Source organism: Rhineura floridana, chromosome 1 (assembly GCF_030035675.1).
Source record: "Rhineura floridana isolate rRhiFlo1 chromosome 1, rRhiFlo1.hap2, whole genome shotgun sequence".
Taxonomy (NCBI): domain Eukaryota; kingdom Metazoa; phylum Chordata; class Lepidosauria; order Squamata; family Rhineuridae; genus Rhineura; species Rhineura floridana.
Window position 1 is genome coordinate 270,763,798 of NC_084480.1, and position 23,030 is coordinate 270,786,827.

General features: G+C 41.3%; 1 protein-coding gene across 2 annotated transcripts; it reads right to left on the bottom strand.

Moving 5' to 3' along the window:
• Nucleotides 1-6,108: 6,108 nt before the first annotated feature.
• RPL7 (ribosomal protein L7) lies at nt 6,109-22,976 on the bottom strand. Of its 2 annotated transcripts, none has more exons than XM_061601369.1 (7): nt 22,888-22,976; nt 16,180-16,285; nt 14,692-14,858; nt 12,829-12,966; nt 10,616-10,725; nt 8,258-8,468; nt 6,109-6,164 (listed from the first exon to the last, which is right to left on the bottom strand). In XM_061601369.1, exons 1-6 carry the CDS (start codon nt 22,905-22,907, stop codon nt 8,260-8,262), a joined length of 750 nt encoding a protein of 249 aa, XP_061457353.1. In that variant the 5' UTR covers nt 22,908-22,976; the 3' UTR covers nt 6,109-6,164; nt 8,258-8,259. The 2 variants fall into 2 exon arrangements, with proteins under 2 accessions (XP_061457353.1, XP_061457361.1); XM_061601377.1 differs by lacking the exon at nt 22,888-22,976 and adding an exon at nt 17,167-17,272.
• Nucleotides 22,977-23,030: the final 54 nt, after the last annotated feature.

Sequence of the window (23,030 nt, forward strand, 5' to 3'; positions counted from 1 at the left end):
GTAATTCTGCCAACCCTTCTTATTTTTAAACAACACCTTTGTTCTTCACTATGCTCCTTCGGCTCCATCTACCCCCACTCTGTTGCTGGGAGAGAATTCATTGGCCCTACTTGAAAAGAAAAAGAACCATGTTAGAGTCATGCATCCCAAAACATGTGCTGTGGTGGCATAGGAAGGAACAGTGTGATCTCGGCATACCCACGACTTCCCTTCTGAGCACTGGCTAGAGGCAGCTAGGCTTTTTCAGCTGCTCCAGCAACTGGATGGGGCATTCCAGATCTTGCCGCCGCTTCTGAGTTGCTCAGATTGCTACCACTCACCTGTGACACTAGGAGACCCTGGCACACGCTAGTTCTTCTCCCCAGACTTGTGGCAGACTTGCTAGGGGAGATGGCCTGGGGAAACCTGGCAGTTCACACCTTTTCTGCCTTGCCAAGAATTGGGGGCTATATTGGATTTATGAGCTGCTTGCAGTTTCCTTTGCAAGACCACAGAGGGTTCACAATCTTCACCAGCAAAGCTCCCTCTGACTTGCAAAGCTGCACTTCCCCCTCCCCCCACTGGACTATCTGCTTTAGTTGCTGCAAAAAGTAGGCTTCTAATGGGATTGTCAAACCGATTGGCACAGAACAATTTTGCATTAGATTTAAAGATGTAGTTTCTAACCTGACCAAGCATCTGGCACCATGGAGGCAAAATGGAAAATAATTATTGGTCAATCAGCCTCATCTGACTCATACTGTCGCCACAGTCACTCTGCGTGTGAGAGCAAGAGTAAAAAGGATAGCATATGCAGGTTGGACAAAGTTGGGAGCAAGCAGAGGGATAATAAATGGCTTAAAACTCATGTTACATATTCCAGGCCTCACTCCTTAGAGGAAAATGTTTCGGGTTGTCCTGATCCACATAAGGCCAACTTGGTTGGTTAGTTCCCGTGTGGGTGTCCACTGTCCCATTAACCTGAAAATTCCTTGCTAAAGTGGAAAAAAGTAGCCTAACTTCTTAGATAGAGTTAGTAAAGACCTTATGTGGTTTAAATCTGAATATATGCCTATTTCTGCAAAGTTATTTCTCTAGGCTTTCAGAAATTTCTGCGGATGACTTCTCAACCTGCTGCTAGAGATGCATTGGTTTTCCTGCTGCCAAACGAAATGCATATGAGGGCAAAATTTGAGTACTTTGAAACCATCCTTAAGGGGGGGGGAGTCATATTCTACTGTTCAGCATTCCTATGCCCTACCTGAAGAACATCCTCTTAGTTGATGTCCCAGTGACTGCCTTTCTTTTGAGAGCAGTGGTTCCCAATGATGGGGATTTGCCAGTCAAAGATGTTTAAGAACATTTTGCCAACTTGGCTCTGCATAAGACTCATGAGGCAACTCTTTCCCTTACAGCGTTAAGGTCGTATCACTCCAATGACCAGAGATGATGTCATTACCACAGATGCCAGTATAACTGCCTGGAGCTGTGGGCCATTCACCTGGCTTTCTGGGTCTCTGGGGGCCATTTTCACCTTTGTCATATGTTCATCTTTACCAACATGCCTGCAAAGGCTGCCATCAACAAGGTGGAGGGAGAAGAGAAAGTTAAGGCATCTTTCATTCCAGATCTTCTTAGTTCTCTCCCTCACCTCTCACCCAGATTCAAGTTGGTTGACTATTGAACAGTGGACATTCAAGGATCTAGGTTAGCCTGATGACCCTTCTGTCATCCAGCCAACCTTCAACATGAAGCTACTTGGTAGGCCTTCCTACACTGGTGCAAATGAAAGAAAGTAAAACACTTGAAAGCAGGACCAGAAGTCGGCCTTCCATTAATTTGTAGCAGAGTAATGAGAGGAAAGCTGAGTCTCTTGTAACCTTTAGTAGAAAGGTAGGCTGAGGAAAAACAAACTGGATTTTCCTAAGAGCTTAAGCGCAACACTTTATGTAGGCAAGTCCCTGCCTTATCATTTGTAACATAGTTCAAGGGACATGAGTGGCAAGGAGCTAATTCTTGTAGTGATTCCCGAGAGGAGCAGCCTTCACCAGTCTAGCCCCCATACACCGCTTTCTGACTTAGTCTTCATACAGTGCTGTGAAAAAGTATTTGCCCCATCTGATTTTCTGCATTGTTGCATATTTTTGACACTGAATGTTGTCAGATCTTGAACTAAACCCTAATATTATTTATTTATTTTATTTATTTAATTACATTTCTAGACCGCCCTATAGCAGAAAGCTCTCAGGGCGGTGTACAACAAATAAAATCACAATTAAAATATGAGCAAGTGTGGAAAATATATATATATATAGTACAATTATAAAACATTAATAAAATTGCCATTGAGATTTATAAATTAAGATCATATTAAGTTTAGAATGTTAAATTAAAATATTTAAAAATTTACAAAATTTAAAAAGCCTGGGCGAAAAGGTAAGTTTATTAGAGAAAAGAGAACCTGAGTGAACAAACACAAAATGTTGATATGTATTTCATTTATTTATTAAAGTTAGGCAACACCCTGTGTGAAAAAGTAATTGTCCCCCTATTAACTCAACCCAATGAAAGAGAATATTAGGGCCAGAAGTTTGAATACCTTGGTAAACAATCAGGCCTGCTTTGGGCCAGCCCTGCCCAACACAAACCTGACTAACTTTGGCCCTTGCCATCAGATTGAAGTTGCCAGCACACAGGTTCCAAAGCCACATCATGCCACGATCAAATGAAAGTCCTGAACACCTCTGGAAAACAGTTGTTGATGCATATCAGTCTGGAAAGGGTTACAAAGCCATTTCTAAGGCTCTGGGGCTCCACCAAACCAGTCAGAGCCATATTGACCAAATGGAGGTTTGGGAGAGTAGTGAATCTTCCCAGAAGTGGCCTGTGTTGTCCCTGTATTTTAATATCTGTAAATATGGTTAAGTGCGGGTTTATTAAGTGATATATGGTAAGTGACTGAGTAAGAGGGGGAAGTACATGGGCTAGAATCCTGGAGAATGTTGGATGATGATTGGCTGAGTGTTTGAATGGCTGAAGGTATAAATGAGAGGATGACAGTCGAATTGTGGGGGGGTTGTTGGCGATTGGTTGTGGAGTGTGGATTGGAGTTGGTTGTGGGTTGGATTATATTTGGCTGGTATTTAGGCAGAATATATATGACTGGAAACAAAGAGTGACACTATATGAAACCATACACTTGTTGAACATTCCTAAAGTAATCTTGTTATTTCCTGGTGTTATCAAATAAATACTTTTATTGGTTTAACAAAAGCCTGATCCTTGGCTGGGGATACACAGACCAGAAGGGAGGGCAGGGTAATTACCAAGGCTGGAGGGAAACAGTATCAAATAAATGGTGGCAGCGGTGAAGGAAGATATTGTAACATCATCAAGTATCCAGAGCAACCCAGGATTGTATGCATTTGGTTGCAGTCATTGCTGCTAAAGGTGGCGTAACCAGGTTTTGAGTCTAAGGGGGCATTTACTTTTTCACATAGGGGCATTGGGTGTTGCTTAATTTTAGACATAAACATTAAACCAAGGGGTTATAGTTTTTCCCACATGCTAGCATGGAGCAAAACTAGAACAGCACATTCAGTGTGAATTGCAAACAAGGCTCAAGTGCCAAGACAATTGTCTTGTTTAGCATTTTGTTTGAGTGAGTACTTAAATCTGCTTTGGACAATTGAAAGTGAATAAAGCCACACAGCTGCTACAATATACACTGTAAAAATCAACACAATAGCTGCTTGTCTGTATCCCTCCACAGAAAGTTTAAAAGTTTAAAATATGAACAGTTAGTTCCAATAGTATTTGGTTCTTCAGCAGCTGGATAACAGTGAAATGAATTATTTATATCTCAAATAACCCAGCTGTTGCCTTTCTAGGAAAGAGCCAATCCAAACCAGGAAAATCTGCTGTGATGCAAGCGTAAGATCTCAGTAGCAGATGCAACAGAGTTGATTTAATTGTTTTACAAGACCTCTTGTTTTAGAACACAGCACTGGCACTTAAACATTAATACAGATGGAATATTATTTTTTCTTGTGGGCCTAGATTTACTGAAGCACCTGCGTAAGGAAAAGCTGATTCTCCTTCAGTGGATGAAGGAAGCCTTCTATTCACTTCATAGGTAGAGATCAGCAAGTACAGTAGTCTAATCAATTGTCCAGTCCTGTACATCCAAATAAAGGCAGCAGTATGGAGGAAGGGATAAGGAGCACTTATGCCCCCCCTCCTCTTATTACTATTACAATGGCCAGCTGGCAACTTTCAATGTACTGAACTACCAATTTGTTTATGTGTAGGTAATGCTACTCAGATTTTTATCTTCTAGTGTGATGAGAAAATAAAATCCTAGGTCTGCCAACTCTTAATAACTGCACAAGACAATATATGTATGCCATGCACATTAATATGGTACATTCATAGTTCGTGCTCAGTTATGCTCACCTCAGAATCCAAAAACAGCTTGAGAACTAATCAACTATTAAAAATTACTGATTGGTTGGCAAGTGATACCTGTCCTCCATCTTATTTACTTTTTGTACTTGGTTATTCACACTTAAGTTTCACTGTAGTAATTAGGGCTTAAATGAGTTATGGCTTGCCCCAAATTTTGACATTTTAAGTATGACTGACTAACTTTAGGTTGGAACAAGACTATATAACCATAATTTTAGGGTAACCTATAGCAAATGTGCACTTATTTCTTCCTCAGTTACATAGCATTGGCTGGGAAAACCCCAATTTCATATTTTGTCAGTTTTAACTATTGGTATTCATAATTGACACAGGATGCATATACCTGTATTCCAGTATCAATACACAAACCATTATAGTGTCAGTGAGCAAACTGCTGCCTGGACTCAGTGGTGGGCTGGATGAGGGTCAATAAACTGAGTCTGAATCCTAGCAAGATGGAGGCACTTGTGGGTTAATGGTTCCAGAGTTCAGATAATTGGTCCATTCATTGCCTGCTTTGGATGGGGTCGTACTCCCTCTGAAAAAGCAGGTCTGTAGTCTGGGGGTGCTCCTGGAGCCATCTTTGTCGCTAGAGACCCAAGTGCCCTCAGTGGCTACGAGTGCCTTTTACCAGCTTCGGCAATTTCTGGACCGGGATAGCCTGACCACTGTTTACCATGCACTGGTAACCGCTAGGCTCCATTAGTGTAATGCGCTCTATGTGGGGCTGCCCTTGAGGTTGGTCCAGAAGCTGCAGCACCAGCACCAGCAAGACTGCTCACTGGGGCAGGGTATCACCAGCATGTCACTCCGCTGCTGAAAGAATTGCACTGGCTGCCCATTTGCTACCGGACCAAGTTCAAGGTTCTAGTTTTGGTGTACAAAGCCCTATACAGCTTGGGACCAGGATACTTGAAATGTCATCTTACCCCTTATATACCCAGTCAATCACTGCGCTGTCCAGGTGAGGGCCTCCTGCAGATACCATCTTATCAGGAGGTCCATTCTGCACAACATAGGAAACGGACCTTTAGTGTTGTGGCACCTACCCTTTAGAATTCCCTCCCCTTCAATATTAAACAGGTGCCATCTCTGTTATCATTTGGGGGCCTATTGAAGACCTTCCTCTTTCAACAAGCCTTTTGAGACCTTATTCCAGTCTGCTTCTGTGTTGGAATTGCTTTTTAATGTTTTTTAACCTTTAAAAAAAGTTTTCAACCTTTTTTAAAGATGTCTTGAAAGCTTTTTAAAAATGTTTTTAAAGACGTTTTGTTTTAATGTACTTTGAAGTCTTTTTTATGATATTTTAAAGTGTTTTTAGTGCTTTTGTTTGCCGCTCTGGGCTCCTGCTGGGAGGAAGGATGGGATATGAATCAAATAAACAAACTTCTCTGTATGTACTACTGCATAGCCACCTGCAGGGCAGACTTCTGCCAATATACCCTGTTGGGTTGGGAAGCCCTTGGGGGCCACGGGAGAATAGATGGATTAGTGTGATGCTGAGGATGACCCAAATGATTACGTGTTTTGGTGTTTGACTCAGGACTCATAGTTTAGTGTTTAACTACCCAATACATTTTCTAAAATAGAATTAGAAAGGTTTCAGAAGTACTCTGCTTCATTGTTAGTAAATTTCTGAGCAAGGAAGAAGGGCACAGACAATTTCACAGAAGTGTCTTTTTTATTAACAATGGATAAAGAAGTCATCTTCCAGGCCCCTAGAAAAGGAGATAAATCACCATTAAAAACCAGAACAAAGCATGTGTCAAAAGATTTTCTACAGATGTACTTTCATTGGGTAACTTGGAGACAAGTACTACATTAGCAGCGTTTCAATTAGTGAAGATTTTTCAGTATTCTACTCTGTCTTTATATGCACACAAAAAAAATCTCTTAGACCAACCAGCCACTTATCTGGCTGCCTGTGGTGACTAGAAAGCATTATAAAAGGTGGGGGGTTTCCCCTTGCAGGTTCTAAAATATAGTACACAAACTAGATAAGACAGTACTTTCTAAAGTCCATCTTCACTAACCTCTCTTAAGGGACACAAATTATTTAAAATGCCACTTGTTAGGCTAAATAGGTGACATAATTCATTATTTAAAAAATTTGCAGATTGTTGCTTAACCTAACAGCAATGTGAGCTCTGAATATAAGGGGAATAAGCATCTCAGAATAAAAAGGTGTAATGCTACACTTGGACCGCAACTGCCACCCGCACCCACATTTGCTTCCACTACCCCCAAACCCTACCTAAAGAACTTTAAAATGCGAAATGCTCCAGCATAAATCAAGTAAATATTGCATAGCTTTTTTGTATTTTTATTCCTGCTCATTAGAGCAATTTAGCCTTAATAGTTGAAGTTTGTAATAGGTGTTGTACAGTAGGGTCCCGCTTATACGGTGGGTTCCTTTCCGGACCCCCGCCTTAAAGCGGAAATTGCCATAAGGCTGAACCCCATTGACTTTAATGGGGCATGTTGCGCAAAAATGCCGCAAAAGTGGCTTTTAAAGAGGGGAGGAAAGCTGCCGCATTAGTGGAGCGCTGGTAAGCGGAGCACTGGTAAGCGGGGCCCTACTGTACAACACTGACATAGTTGTCCAAGACGGGCGGTTTTAGATTATCTATTGACTGAGGTTTTGGTTTTAAGTGTTGTGTTTTTATTCCTTTTATGTACGTCGCCCAGAGTGGCCGTTAACTCGGCCAGATACGCGACTCAGAAATAAAATTTTATTATTATTATTGTGTCACACAACATACAACTTCACATATCATGGAAACCAGTTGCATGCCAGTTGTAGGGTATGGCTACCACACACTCACATGCACCACACATGTTGAGAAAGGCAGGCAGACACACACAGCCCCTCCCCCCCAGCCTTTTGCAAGGTAACTCAAGGGCAAGAGGAAGAGGTGCCCCATTTTTGAAGGGCTGGCAGGTCACTTGAAGTGGCTTTTTGTCTGTAGGCTCACCACCTCCAGAGTAATCAGTTTTCATTGGACTGCATATATCTTTACTATCAGTTGAGCCATGCCATGTTTTAGAGGTCTGCTCCCCCCCCCCCCCCGGATTTAATAGATTCACACACTAACTTTCCTTTAGGAAGCTCTAGACAGTTAATATGGAATTCTCAAAGCACTTCCCACCCGGCCACTGACCAGGGCAAGATCTGCTTAGCTTGAATTATGATTTCCCAAGACTATTACCTGCTTTCATGTGTAGAAAATGGGCTTCTGGCTGTGGAGTGGCTATCTACCTTGTGCAAACTAGAAATGTGCGTGAAAAAAATCCATCAACATCCTCCTCTCCATGCACACTTGCAAAAGTCAAATGCACAAATTAGCTAGTTGAGCATATAATTCATGCAAGAAAATGGCAAGAGACTTTGTTTTCATTTGCAGTCCTCTGGCTCCAGTGTCCCTTCTGTTCATGGAAGCAGCGGAGATCCACTGCAGGGGGAGGGGCTTCTACATCCCCATACTGTTCTGACACAGCTTTATGGGGGCACTGGGAAAAGGAGGATTTGGAGAAAATTACCCCTCCTTCCACCAGCGGGAGTGTCTGTCCCCATGAGCAAAGTTCCACTCATGGGAATTCTGGATTCAGGCCCTTATATTTGCTCATCTCCCATTTAGGTACAATCTATTAAAAAGTATATTATTAATATATTAGAAAATATAAAAGAGCAATACAATACTCTGCACATGGTAAAAAAATGGAAGGGATCACTACAAATTTGTGTATTTCAACTACATAGTATCTCTTGAAATAACTTGCATGAAACACACTGTTCTCTAGCCCATCATACCATTAATTCATCCTCCTTATGAGCCTGTTAATCTGGTCTTCCCTGTTTCCTGCATCACCACCTTCTACAAAGTGGATAGTTTTCTTGTTCATTCCACCCCGTGGAGAAGAGAGCTTGAATGGCCAGAGAAAGTTGTTCGCTGCCTTGAAGTTTATGCCAACAGTATAGATTTCATGGATCAGGTCTTCCACGCAAACGATGCCATGCTTTTCTAAAAATAAAGAAGTCAGGAAAAGTTTAGATTACAAAGCCCTTTACCATTCTCATGGATTGATTCTTGCAGTCACCCTGTTGGTAGTAAGGCTGAGCGAATTTGATTTGCCAAGTCACCTAAATGAGAGTATCACAGCTAAGGAGAGACTGAAACAAGGGAAGTCCACAGTTTCAAACAATGCACCACAATGGCTCCCACAGGAATTTAGACACATTTTGTCACTAACTGGAAATGTCGCTTAGTCATCACTCAAAATCATTTTTCCAGAGTGCCCCAATCAAATTATGCTAACTGAACAGTCTACTTCTATTTGTCTGCCATTAAGTTAAACTGAAATTACTTTTCTATTTGACGTCTAATGCTAAACAACAAATGGATGCATGAGTTGATGTAGTGTAAGATAGAGGGTAAGCATGAGAACAAATCTGGTTCAATTCTCAACACAGAAACAAACTGAATAGCCATCAGCAAGTCATTGCCTCAGCACCCCATCTTGCAATAATGGCATACCCTAAGAGAGCAGTTCTAATAATTGGGAGTATTGGCGAAATACTTTCTGGTATGTAAAGGCAAAATATGCTATTGTATTAAAACTTCCATTTTGACTTTAGGTTCCCCAATAGTGCTGCAAACCACATATTTTATATACTCTTACATAAAGATTCTTAAACACTGCATTAGTAATTGTAACACAAAAAATCATTTTAAATGTAGAATAGTATTTACTTATGGGGGATTATCCCTGCTGAAAAGGAAAGTGGGAAATACAGTGCAGTGATCTCAACATTATAGTTATGACTGCACTGGTCCTGAACATTCAACATTAGCAACTACATTTTTAAAAATAGTTTTAACAAAGCAGCTTTTTAGAAAATGGGGAAAAGTCTATGAAATAAGTTTCTTATTCAAAATGATGAAAGAAATTATTTTTAAATCAGTGCTTTCAAATTATATTGTTAGAGCCAATTCATGCAGCTATAAGTTTCTTAGCTTCAAGATTCAAGCTGTAAGATTAGCAATGATAGCACTACTACTGCACAAAACAAGCAACCACTGAGGGCTTAATACTGGGGAAAGTATTTCAAATGTTGAACACAAAACATTTTCAGGCACTTGATCTACAATATGATACAAAAATAAATCATGAGCTGCTCGCTTCAGTTAATGGAAACATCTACTTTATGAGTAACCGGGCTTTTCATGGACTGAGAGAAAGTTATGCTAGTATTTGAGGATATATTAACAACTGGAATGGAGCAGGATAATAATAACAAATGAATTAAGGATAGCTGTGTACAATTATTATGACACTGGCGTATTTACTCAGAAGAAAGTCCAAGTTCAATGGGATTTACTCTTGGGAACCTATACACATGATAGAAGCAAAACCTGCACTTTTACTACTTTTTAAGAATAACTCAAAAGAATATTTTGTGTGATATCTAGTGTAAGTCACACTCAGTAGACCCACTGAAAGTCAATTCATTTCAATAGGTCTACCACGAGTATGACTTAGTTAGATATCACCCTTCATATTTTGAGGGGTTGGGGGTCACCTTCAAAGTTTCTGGAAATTTTCATCTCTATCTTCACTCAATCTCTTATTAGCTTTAACCAAAGTTTCCTGACCTAAAACTGAAACAGGCTTAGTATTTATGATGCTTTCTGTGCATTTCATTCCCTTTTTAGTCAAAGCCCTTTTAAAAATTGACTTTTGTTATGAATTAAGCTAGCCCAGAAGCTATGTACAGCAAAGACAACCACCCTAGGTTTCATAGCACAACATCTCTGAGCCATATTCCCTAGCCACCCCATTAGCTGCCCTTGTAAACTTCCTTTGGAAGAAATAGCACTATCACCATTATTGTCCCTTCCTATTCGTATGTAACAGTTTGGAGGCAAAGGCATAGCAAAATATTTTTAAAATGCATGCCACAACTTTATTGAAAATGGCTCACACCAGTATATAAACAGAAAACCTATGCCACAAGACATTAGATACTCAAGTCAGCCAATGGAATTGCAAATAATACACAACTCAGACAATACAAGCATACAGTAAGCTTACACATGTAGTTATATGTCAAAGTCATCCAGTACTTATTAAACAAGTTGTGCTTAATCATGGTAACTGCTCAACTTACTCAAGCATCTCTTGATGAGATAGTTATCTGTCAAAGCAATACGCTGTTTATTGATCTTGCCATAACCACGCTTGTAGATCAACTCATGCACAGATTTCAAGTTGGGATAACTGAAAGAAAAGGTAAGAAATGAAACTTGCACTGGCTAATTCAATGGTGGAACAAGGATACTTTCTGTGTTTTTAAGTTACTTATGAATACTATAAAAATGTGTGTGCTGAATGTGTCAAGCCACTGGCAATACTCCAGGGATACAACACCAAACGCTGTGTCATCAACAAATGTAGACTTTTTAAAAGTGCCACCTTTAAAATTAGCAACCGTTTGTATATTCAGTGCCCATCTATATTTACATGACCCTAGCCAACTGATTTTTAAAACTAAGAAGGTGTATACAGACACACTCTTTTAAGTTAGAATGCTGGAAACCCAACTGCCCTCAAGGACTAAGGAGTGAACACAGACAACTTCTGGTGTGCAGTGGAAGATAGCATTAGACAAGGCAGAAAGCAGGGGGTTGAAGAAATCCATTTTTAGCCTTGCTGAGAAAGAAATCTGGTTGGAGTATGTAGATGTTAAGATATGAAAAACAGAGATATAGGGAGGGAGGAATGTATGTTTATTTTATGTATTTATGTTATTAAGATCATTTATATCCTGCCCTTCCATTGCAGTCACAATACAACGAGCAGTATACACCATTAAAGTTTTGCACAGCTGGGCAGCATACACTAAAGTTAGACATAATACAATCTCATGTTAGTAAAATGCAACATAAAAAGGCATGCAGCAGAGAAAAAACATTGCATATAGACCAGCCTACTAAAATTGCATTAAAATCACTCAACCCAATAGGCCAAAAGCTTACCAGAACAAAAATGTTTTCAATGAACAACAGATTGGGGGGGGGGGGAGAGACAACTTCTTGAGGCAGCAGTTCCACATTCTGGACACAGAAGATCCTCTCCCATGTGTCAACCAACCAATAGTACTGCCACTACTGTTAGGATGCAGAGAAGAGCCTGCTTGGCAAATCTTAAAAGAGCGGACAGTCTTATATGGAAGGAAAGGGCCATCAGGTACCCTGGACCCAAACAATCTGGCTTAGAATTTGTTGTCAGGAGTTGTGGTAGCTTCTAGGACCATGGGGATTAGTTAGTTATTTTAATGCACTCCTTTCCCAAGTAAATAGGAGTGATTTTTAACTTTACAATCACACTGAGTTTTGTAGCTGAGCAGAAACTTTAACATGATTTCCTATATCCAAGCTCAGCTTTCTAACATGTGCCACACTGGAGGGAGTCATAATGAAGAGAAGTCATCATTTAATTTCTTAACTGGACAAGGAAAAATATCATTTACTTACTTACATTCCAACCCATAGCCCTTTGGATAACAGAGGTCAGATACAGCCAATACTCATGAATTTATTGTACATTAGTCCAGGACTAAAACTATCCAGCCTTGATCTATAATAAAGATGGAATGATCTTGGAAATACAGACTGGTCTGAACACACATGCACTCAAGTTGAAGTCATCAACTTGGGGAGACCAGAAGAATCAAGGTGCTTTCTCAAACAAAAATCCCTTCACAGAGTTATTGATAGTGAGTTTTGCCATTTCAGAAACAGCAGTACAGTTAATATCATCTATACAGTACTATCAATGTGCATAGCACTTTACAAAGTAGAAGAGGGCAAGTACCTCCCCCTCAAAGGGGCTTACAATCTAAAATTCAAGAGAGGGAAAAGAGAGGCAGAGATAGGAGCTTTGGTAAAAAAGAATATGCATTTATTTCTGTTACACATTCAGAAATAAGGGTATACCAAAGAACAACATGGAATGCACACAGAAACTTGCTTTGTCCTTCCCTCACAAGTGAAACCATGAGCAAAAATTATACATCTCTTGTGGAACATTAGCTGGTCATGCATTGCTACAGTATGGATCAATGGAAGTGAGCATTTAAAAAAATATGATTTGCTGGGCAACCAGCCTCTTTATACTTCAACTTTCTTAAAAAGCCATATACACGTGAGCCAGTTTTCAGTCTGCGCTTCAAGCCATGAGCAGAACTTCCCATTCTGGAGCATTTTTCCACACACAGACTAGCAGAATACAACATCATGTATGCCCTATATATTATTTAGAAAAAGAAAAATCACATCAAAGCACTGAGCTGCCAATTACTAAATTTAAGATTCAACTTACCCCCATGCAATGTAAGGTTCAACAATCCTCAGCATGTTAATGGATGCTTTGTTCAGTTTCACAAATGTGCCATTGAAAATTTGCCGCAGGCGAAGAAGCTGTAGTACCTTGCGAACTTTGGGACTAACACCATTAATTCTAAAAGTGTGGTAAAAATAAGCTCATTTTCAATACATATTTCAAACACAGATTTAATTACCAATTTTTTTCCACTGACACAAGTGTTTTCATTCCATGTAGTGCAATACATAATACCACAGACAACTGAACTTGCATTGTAGTTATATCAGCAGTATATATTTTTCCTATAGTCCACTATAATAGAACTCAAAATTCCATGCCAACATATGCTGTAAAAATTTAATCTTTGACCAAAATAAAGAGCATTTACAAGCAAAAAATGAAGAATTAGGCAGTTGGAAGACAACAATAGAACTTTGTCGTAGTAGCACCCTATACATGCAACACAGTCCCCAGAGGCAGTTTTATTGGGCAAACTTTATCAGAGACATGAAAAGTAGTAAAGACATTTTTATTTTGCTGAGCCTTCAGTAGTTGATGTTTTATCATTACCCCTTATGCTTTGCTACTGTTTTGAAGTACAACCCTCACCTCCCTGATATTAATAGCTAGAGGTGCATTATGATGCTGCACAGGTGCTTCTCTACTTCTGCATGGGGGGAGGATTCTGCCACTGTGGAGGCCTCAGCTGTGCTCAGATGGGCAGAAAACTATCACTGCTGGTAGCAAACAAAAAGCCCCAGATCGAGGGGTTTGGGGGGCAAGGCACTGGCACCTTTCAATCAACTGGATCCAAATCCCCATGGATCCCCTGATTCTTTAGCTATGCCAGCTTGGAGCTAGTGTAGCAAAGGGGGGGAGACCCCCCCACACACATCTGACTAGCACAAGCAGGCAGCAATTTCAAATGCAATGCGGGACTTGCCACCCTGCTCCTCCCTAACTCCACTTAAAATTGCTGTTAAATACCATTCTTTTAAATGTTCTTTTGGATGCTATTATTAAATATTCTTGGTGGAGGGTTAGCTTTAATTCATAGCCAATCCAAAGGTCTTCAGGCAGAAGGGAATATAAACGTTTCCAATAAATAAATCAAAATGAATTTATTAAATTACTCCTAGGTCGTAAACAGATTGGCACAATCATAGACATTTTCACTCAGAATGAAGTCCAACTGTGTTAAGTGGAGCTTTCTTCAAGCTAGTATAGGACTACAGCCTAAACTGTACTAAAATCTGTGTGACAGTCTTATTTCCAGATATAATAGAAAATGTTTTGTTCTTTCAGACTGATATCAACTAAGCCTTAGCATTGACTTCAGGGTGAAAGCCTTGCTCTGGATGAGACCCAATGTGTATAATTTGGGTATTAAATTATATTAGTCAAAAGTAACCTATCCCCATTGTGGAACTGAGACTTCATGGAACTTATTACCACCAGTTGATCAATTCTTAGGCACACAGCTTTAAAACTGTTTTTAACTAAGGGGGGGAAAGTGGATAAGAGAAAAATCAACTAATTTGAAATGTGGTGTTGGAGAAAAGACAATGATGCTGGGAAAAACAGAAGGGAGTAGGAAAAGGGAAAGGCCAAATAAGAGATGGATTGGTTCCATAAAGGAAGCCACAGACCTAAAATTACAAGATCTTAACAGGGTGGTTTATAACAGACGCTACTGGAGATCACTGATTCATAGGGTTGCCATAAGGCATATAACAACAACTCAAATGAATAAACCTCTCAAAAATATTTTATTGGATTAGGCACATAAGGGACAGTGCTACTGCAAAGGTTTACCTGCTGTTAATTTAACAATCAGCACAACACATTTGTTTATCTTACCCTCTGATTCTGATCACAAATGCCAGTTTAGGTTCAGCAGGTACATAGTAGTTGCCAGCTTTGCGGGCCATTCGGGCCATGCGAATCTCACGTCGGTACATCTGCCTGTACTCTTTGTGGTAGGTCTGAGCTCTTTTATAGATAAGTTTTCGCTCATCCTTTCGTAACTGAAATGAGAAGAGCAATGTATTTATTACATCTGTATTTATTTATTGTATTTATGACATTTTTATCTCATTCTTCCTCAAAAGGGGATCAGGGCAGCACACACCATTCTTCCCCATTTATTTATTTAGTATGTTGATATCCCGGCTTTTCTTTCATCATGGAATTCAAGGTGGTGTACCTGAGGTTTTCAAGTGATTTCCCATCCTGGCACTGACCAGATCCAAACGTGCTTAGCTTCAGCAGCTATCCATATCTCATGTCCCAGACTATGCCTTGGGACCATTTAACCATGTTGAAAGACTGAGTGGCCTACAGTCACCAAGTGAGCTTCGTAGCTGAGCAAGGATCTGAACCTGCATCTTTCCAGTCCTAGTCTGACACCCTAACCACAACTCCACACTGGGCCTTACCTGCATAAACCTATGATACCTCAAAAGACAGATGTCACCCCAGAACACAACAAATTATTAAGTAGAAGGAACGTCTATTTTCTGCTGGTCTGTGATCATCCTATACTGAAAATATTCAAGACACATGCTTTTGATGGGAGGTAAATGAAGGCTGAGAATCCCTTCAATGAGGCACAATAAGAAGAGAATGGGTAAAAGGAATTTGGTTAAGGGTTTTATAAATCCCTCAGTAATGAAAAGGTCATTAATAAGTATCTCCCTAATATCTGTAAAAGACCATATTGAATAGGTTAATCAGAGATGGATCTGCTGCGAGGTATAGCTGCTCATGGGAGGCAGAGAAAAGACGCAAGCCAGGTTGAGGACAACATTACCTCTGGAGATATACTGAGCAGTGTAATGCTATACTACTGGATTTTTGATCCACATATTTGATTATAACCCTCTGGGGGGCAGATCCCTATCAATTTCATAATACCACAAAAAGTTAACATGCCAACTAAATGTTCATTGTCACACACACAAAAATCCAATTTCTGCAGTGTAATAGTTGTGTACCCCATACAGAATATCACCATTTATTACAGATGTCAGGGCAAAACAGGCCAGTGTAATCAAATTTCACCTAGCAAAACCCCATTAATAAAAGCAGCATCATAAAAATATTATTATTATATTTATATCCCGCCCTTCCTCCCAGAAGGAGCCCAAGGTGGCAAACAAAAACACAAAAAGCACTGTAAAACATATTAAAAACAAAAGACTTTAAGACATATTCAAGCATAACATCTTGAAGAGCATATTAAAACAAAACATTCAAGCTTGTATATACTGGGAATAAGACCCACTGAATGCAAGGAGATTTATTTCTGAGTAATATGTATAGGATTGTACTGTTAGCCATATTCACCTTCTTTTGAACCAACAGCCTCTTCAGACGTTTGGCCTTTATATCAGCAAAAGCCTTCCTTTTCTTCAAAAGGCTTTCTGGAACTGAAGGGACCTTCTTCTTCACTCTACATTGTAAAGCACGAATAAATAAATAAAACTTTAAAATGTAGCTATGTATCAGTTCCTTCTCACACTGCACTCAAAGGAAAAGGCAGCCTGTTTAATTTATTTTTAGGTCTGTGTGTGAGACAGAATTGCAACTTTCTATAGGTTAACCCAAATTAGTTACTTCATACAAACTTTTTATCCAGAAACGTTTTTACTGCTTCGATGCGTTTCTTAGCATCAATTACACCCTATCAAGCAGCTTAACCAAGTTCCTGAGATGCATCTAAGCAAAGCTCATTATCGCTGCTGGTGCGCTAATTATAAACATCTTTAATAAACCAGGGGCCTGTAAAGCTGGCGTTATTTTTTGTAGATTAATACATTACAAAAAACAACTCTAACGCTTAATCTTTAATAGACATAAGCAAAACCCTCGTGTTCCCAATCCTTGCTATTGTTTCGAAGGCTTCTCGGCCCATCTACCTTGTCTTTACATCCACCGCTATGCGCGTGTACCGGAAGGCTACACGCTGGGCCTAAACCGCGCCACGGCAAACTGCGAGACCAGCGCGGCCCGAAGGAAGGCAGCCTAGTAGGCCTAGAAGCCACCAGTCGCAAATGCTACCTTCCCGCTTGTCTCAAGATCCACTCATTCTCCAGAAATGAACTATCGGCCAGCTCCCAATTCGCTCTATTGCAACGTAGACACTAGCCGGTTTCCAACTGCATCTCTCTTGTGAACCCTCCCTCCGTCAAGACAACACTCGATAAGGTGGTTGAGGAAAGTCTCTACAGAATATGGAGCCTTCAGCGACAAATCCTTCGAAACAGAAGCTAGGAAAGGCTCTCTGTAAGCCGCGGATGGTAACAGATTGTGCCGAGGAAGAAAACTACTCACTCTTCACCCGCCATGGTCGCTGCCGGAAAAGAAAGACTTCGCGCATGCGCAGTGAATATTAAGAGTCTGTGACTAGCCCAGAATAAGGGACCACTGAGCGCAAAGCCCCAATTTTAGGTCACTAAAGGAATGCCTGTGCCGATCAAGAAGTAGTGTCTAGATACGTGCCTAAGCTGTAAAAGATACGCAACTATACGTTAACTATCATTAACTCCTTGATATGGTGAATATCCAGATATCATACGGATTAATGCTTCTAAACCTTTTGTAACCCATGCTCCCTTCAAACCTGGCGCCCCTAATTATTTTATTTGAAATTTCAAAAGAATTTAAATATAATGACTTTTAATTATAAATAAAAATTGGGCTTAATAATAAAAACAAAATAAAGTATTCATAAATCCACATGAAATTTAAAATTTCAAGAAATGATCTTCAGTTATTGTTATTAATGTGAACATAATGAGGGTGCCACAGCATCTGACTGTCCTGATGTGCAACCTATACTCTGGACAAGAGGCTACTATAAGGACAGAATATGGAGAAACCGATTGATTCCCAATAGGAAAGGGTGTGAGACAGGGGTGTATTGTATCACCCTATTTGTTTAATCTATGCACAGAACATATCATATAGAAAGCGGAATTGGACCAAGATGAAGGAGGTGTTAAAATTGGAGGGAGAAATATCAATAATTTAAGATATGCAGCCCCCTCTAGGATGCACACCTTAACGTGGTGAGGGGGTTTGAGAGTGTTGAGGAAGCTGAGGGCAATGCCGTCAGGAGTCTAGACCAAGAGGCTAGACTCCTAGCAGGGGAACCCAAGGCATGGTCAAAGCTGAGACACCAGACTAAGACGCATCCAAACAAAGAGGAAGGCAATGGTAAACCACCTCTGAATGCCTCTTACCACAAGTATCCAAAACTGTAGGTAGCTGATTCATAGGGTCGCCATAAGTCATAATCGACTTGAAGGCACATAACAACAGATATGCAGAGGATACCATACTGCTTGCAGCAGAAACCGGTAATGATTTCCAAAGAATGCTCATGAAAGTTAAAAAGGAAAGCACAAAAGCAGGACTACAGCTGAACGTTAAGACGACTAAAGTAATGACAACAAAAGATTTATGTAACTTTAAGTTGGCAACGAGGACATTGAACTTGTCAAGGACTATCAATACCTTGGCACAGTCTTTAACCAAAATGGAGACAATAGTCAAGAAATCAGAAGAAGGCTACGACTGGGGAGGGCAGCTATGGGAGAACTAGAAAAGGTCCTCAAATGCAAAGATGTATCACTGAACACTAAAGTCAGGATCATTCAGACCATAGTATATCCGATCTCTATGTATGAATGTGAAAGTTGGACAGTGAAAAAAGCGGATAAGAGAAAAATCAGCTCATTTGAAATGTGGTACTGTTGCACATACCATGGACTGCAAAAAAGACAAATAACTGGGTGTTAGACAAATTAAACCAGAAATATCACTAGAAGCTAAAATGATGAAACTGAGGTTATCATACTTTGGACACATAAGGAGAAGACATGATTCACTAGAAAAGACAATAATGCTGGGAAAAACAGAAGGGAGTTGAAAAAGAGGAAGGCCAAACAAGAGATGGATTGATTCCATAAAGGAAGCCACAGACCTGAACTGAAAAGATCTGAACAGTGTGGTTTATGCTGTTGGAAGTCACTGATTCATAGGGTCACCATAAAGCATATAACAACAACAAACTGATGCTGTATGCTTGTCACAAGTTTTTGGATTCTGGGCACCATGGAAGATAATAGAGCACATCTTAGCAGCAAATTCAGAAATGCAAGATCCCTTCATGATAGTTACAACCAGGGCTGGTACCAGCTGGCCCTGGGCCCCAGCGCATGCATGCACGCACACAGCCATAATTGGGCCCTTGGGCACCAGCCTGCCCTGAGCGCACGGCTCCTGCCTGTTCCACCTACCTCTCTCCTGTGTTCTGCTGCTGAACGTGCTGCATGCAGGGCTACCATCAATTAAGATGGTGGTGAAAGCTTCTCTAAAGGGCTGATACCCCTGCCACCATCTTGGTTGATGGTACACATATGCGGTATGCTACGCACATGCGCACACACATGCCTGCCATCAACCAAGATGGCAGTAGGTACATCAGCTCCTTAAAGAAGCCTCCGCTGCCATCTTGGTTGATGGCAGCCCTGCGCGCACAGCAACAGAAGACAGGAGAGAGAGGTAGGTGAAGCAAGTGAATGGGTGGGTGGCCTGGAAGCTCCCTCCCTGCGATCCGTGGCAGGAACCCTGCCGCAGATCACAGAAGGGAAGCGCTACTCCCCCAACCTAATGAGGCCCCTGTGGCCTGCTGGGCCCTCAGCTAGGACCAGAGATTGGAAAAGTTACTTTTTTTAAACTACAACTCCCATCAGCCCCAGCCAACATGGCCACTGGAGTGGCTTGATGGGAGTTGTAGTCCAAAAACGTAACTTTTCCAAGCTCTGGCTAGGACCCGACCTGGCTGCCCTTTGGCGCCGGCCCTGGTTACAACCACAACCTTTCCTATCCTTTTGTTTTGCTGCTGGGTTGAGAATGAGATCCTTGTTACTTCCACAACAACAGACATCCCTAAGTCCCAATCAGCATGAAATGTGAGGATTAGCTACTGAGAAGAGTCTTCTCAGTGGCTGACTCACCTCCTTTTACTCTGATTGGCTCCAATCAGCAGGAAAGGACAAGGAATCATGTCAGAAGATTCAGTGGTTAACATGCTCCTTTCATGCTGATTGGCTCAAAGGATGCTAGAGACATAGGGACCCCGCTTCCAAAAAAGTAAAGGTCTAAGACCCCCGTGTCCCTGGACAACTATATCCCTGCTTTTAACATCCATTTTGTTGCATTGCATTGCCATAAGAGCAGAAAAACACACAGGTTTTCTGGTTAAAAATTGGCAAGGGTATGTGGTTAAAAATTGAATAATGGTGCACAAAGCCTGCTTTTCTGTTTTGGTATATACAGGGAGATATTTCAAACAAAACTTTTCCAAAGGAAATTGTTTGAAATCATCTTTGGAACTTGAATCAAACTTTAGGTGTAAAAACTCCTCTTGGAGATGCTCTGGCAAGGACTTAATATCAGTGATATAAGGGTTCCTCACAAGTTTCCAAGGTAATGCTTGTGAGATAATTCCAAACTACTGCGCACCTGTGATGACGTGAAGATTTTATTTAGTTGATTGAATGATTGATTGATATCCTGCCCTTCCTCCCAGCAGGAGCCCAGGGCAACAAACAAAAGCACTAAAAACACTCTAAAACATCACAAAACCAGACTTTGAAATATATTACAACAAAACTTCCTTAAAAACATAGATCACGTAATAAGCTGCATACAATTTTCTCACCCTCTGAATATAACATTTCATACTTTTATATGTAAATACTGTTAGTTAATTTATTGCTTACATTGTACATTTTACAAAAACCTCGCCCTCCCAAGATCTTCATACTCCCCGCCAGGGCCGGTTCTAAAGGGCGGCCAGGTGGGGCACTGGCCCGACAGCCCCTGGAGCTACAGGGGGGCCCTCAGCCGCCCCTCCGCTCCCCTTCTGCGATCTGCGGGCCCACACACACACACCCCACACCCCCACGTACCTGTCTGCTTTTACCATTGCCCTTAACGAAGATGGCGGCCGCAGTTTCCCTAAGGTACTGAAGCCCCTGCCGCCATCTTAGTTGATGGCAGAGATGCGCGCACGTAGCACGCACGTGTACCATCAACAAAGATGGAGGTGGAGGCGTCATCCCCTTAGGGAAACCGCGGCCACCATCTTCGTTAAGGGCAATGGTAAAAGACAGCAGACAGGTAGGTGGGGGGGCTGTATGCGTGCGTGCGTGTGCACACACACAGGCCAGGGCCCAGGGCAAGCTGATGCCCAAGGGCCCCGGCATTCCTGGAGCCTGCCCTGCTCCCCCCCCTTGAAAACCACTGTCTTAGGGAATGAGAAAGTAAAGGAAAGAAGGAGAAAAGGAAAGAAGGAGAAACCTTACACACATCGTTACAACTTCTTTTCCAAAAAGCAGAAAATTTTAACAAAAGTGTTTCAGTCATGTCAGCTGTATGAACCAGTGTTTGGGTTTTATTGATGGGCATCCACATTTTGATTTCTTGAAATCTCAATTTCTGAGCGATAAAATAACATGTTTACATTTATCTTGATGTATATTCATGACACAGTGACAGCCATATGCATGGTTATTCTTAAGCTATTCCCAGTGAGTTCAATGGGATTTGCTCTCAAGTAATTGCACAGAATTTCAGCATGAAGTTAGAACACGCCATCTACTCCATTTAGGATTCAGAACCAAAGGAAGGTACACTCTGAACTCTGAAACAGACAAGGCACCAAAGGCTACACCCTTGCCTCCCAGGATAAACCTGGCAACGGGGAGACCAATTTGACATCCATCAGCCAGTGAAGGGCCAGCTCCTCCAATTATTGCTTTCCTCTTCCCTCATCATTCTTTTTCCTTTTGTATCCTGTCTATTAGATTATTTATTAATTCAATGTATATCCCACTCTTCTTCCTAGAAGGCGCCCCACATAGAACACATTACAGTAATCCAACCTGTAGGTTACCAGTGTATGCATAACAGTGGTCAGGCTATGCCAGTCCAGAAGCCAGTCTCATCTTTTTATGTATGTACAGCACTTAGAATATTTTATGTGCTTTATAAGCGTTCACAAGAACTAATAAATGAATAATATCCTCACTGATTGTATAAAAGCACACAGGATGTAATCTAAGATTACAATGCACTTGTTTACACATTTACCTGGGAGCCCCACCAAACACAGTTGGATTTGCTTCTGAGTAAACCTGCATGGAACTACACTGTAAGTAAGCATAATGAAACTGTGAGCAAGTTTAAAAACTTGTGGGAGTTGGAACTGAGGTGACACATTAAAACTACACCTCCCAACATGCATTTTCAAAGTGGGGTGGAGCAAAATAAAGTTTAGTGTCACAATGCATCATGGAAGCTGTAGTCTTTATGTGTAGCTGACTCTCAAAAGTGGAGCCTTAAGGACATGACCGGCCGCTATGCATTTTGGTGCATGCAGGCAGTTTCTCTTCACAGTACTTCCTTTTCTCCCAGGGATAGCTTAGTGGCGGGTGTGGCACAAAAAATCAGCTTCCTTTCCGAACCAGATTGCTTCCCACTGCTTTGAGTAACTTCTAAGGCTGCTGTCCCATACCCAGTTACCTGGTCGTAAATCCAATTGAAGTCAGTAGGACAGCACTCACAAGATTACGCTGTCACGCAGTGTGCGTCGGATTTTACGCGTTAGGTGCGCCTAAAGCCGTTCAAATCCACGGATTTAGGCTTGCCTAGTTCAGCATTACAGATCAGAGGAACTGCTCGATCTTCAGGACAGCAGACTGCGGGCGAAGACGGGGAAAGGCTCACGTGAAGGTGGACTAGCAAATTAAAGATGCAATCCTATACAATTTAATTCTGCGAGTAACCACTACTGAACTCAGTGGGGCTTAATTCGGAGTACACAAAAACAAGATCGCACAGTAAGAGGCAGGAACTACCAACACGGATACATTGTATATTCAACCCGCGCCTTTCCATGTCTACAATACTATTGCTTTCAATGGGACTCGCTCCTCAGAAAAAGCTTGCACACAATCGCGACTTTCGACAGCCTGTGCCTACCTAGAGATCGTCGCACTCATGACAAAAAAAAAAACTGCAGAAAAGGAGCGGCGAGCCTTCCCCGCGCAGAGGCGTCATTCACATAGACCGGGCGGACCTAGCAGCGCGTCGGCCAGCGCGTCTCCTAGCCGGCCTGGGCTCTT

Excerpts from the sequence above, each read along its gene's own strand:
- RPL7 (XM_061601369.1), bottom strand. The coding sequence starts at position 22,907 with ATGAGTGCGACGATCTCTAG. Across the intron at positions 12,967-14,691 it reads TTTGTGATCAGAATCAGAGG|AATTAATGGTGTTAGTCCCA; the intron begins GTAAGATAAACA and ends CCACACTTTTAG. Across the intron at positions 10,726-12,828 it reads GAACCTTACATTGCATGGGG|TTATCCCAACTTGAAATCTG; the intron begins GTAAGTTGAATC and ends CTTTTCTTTCAG.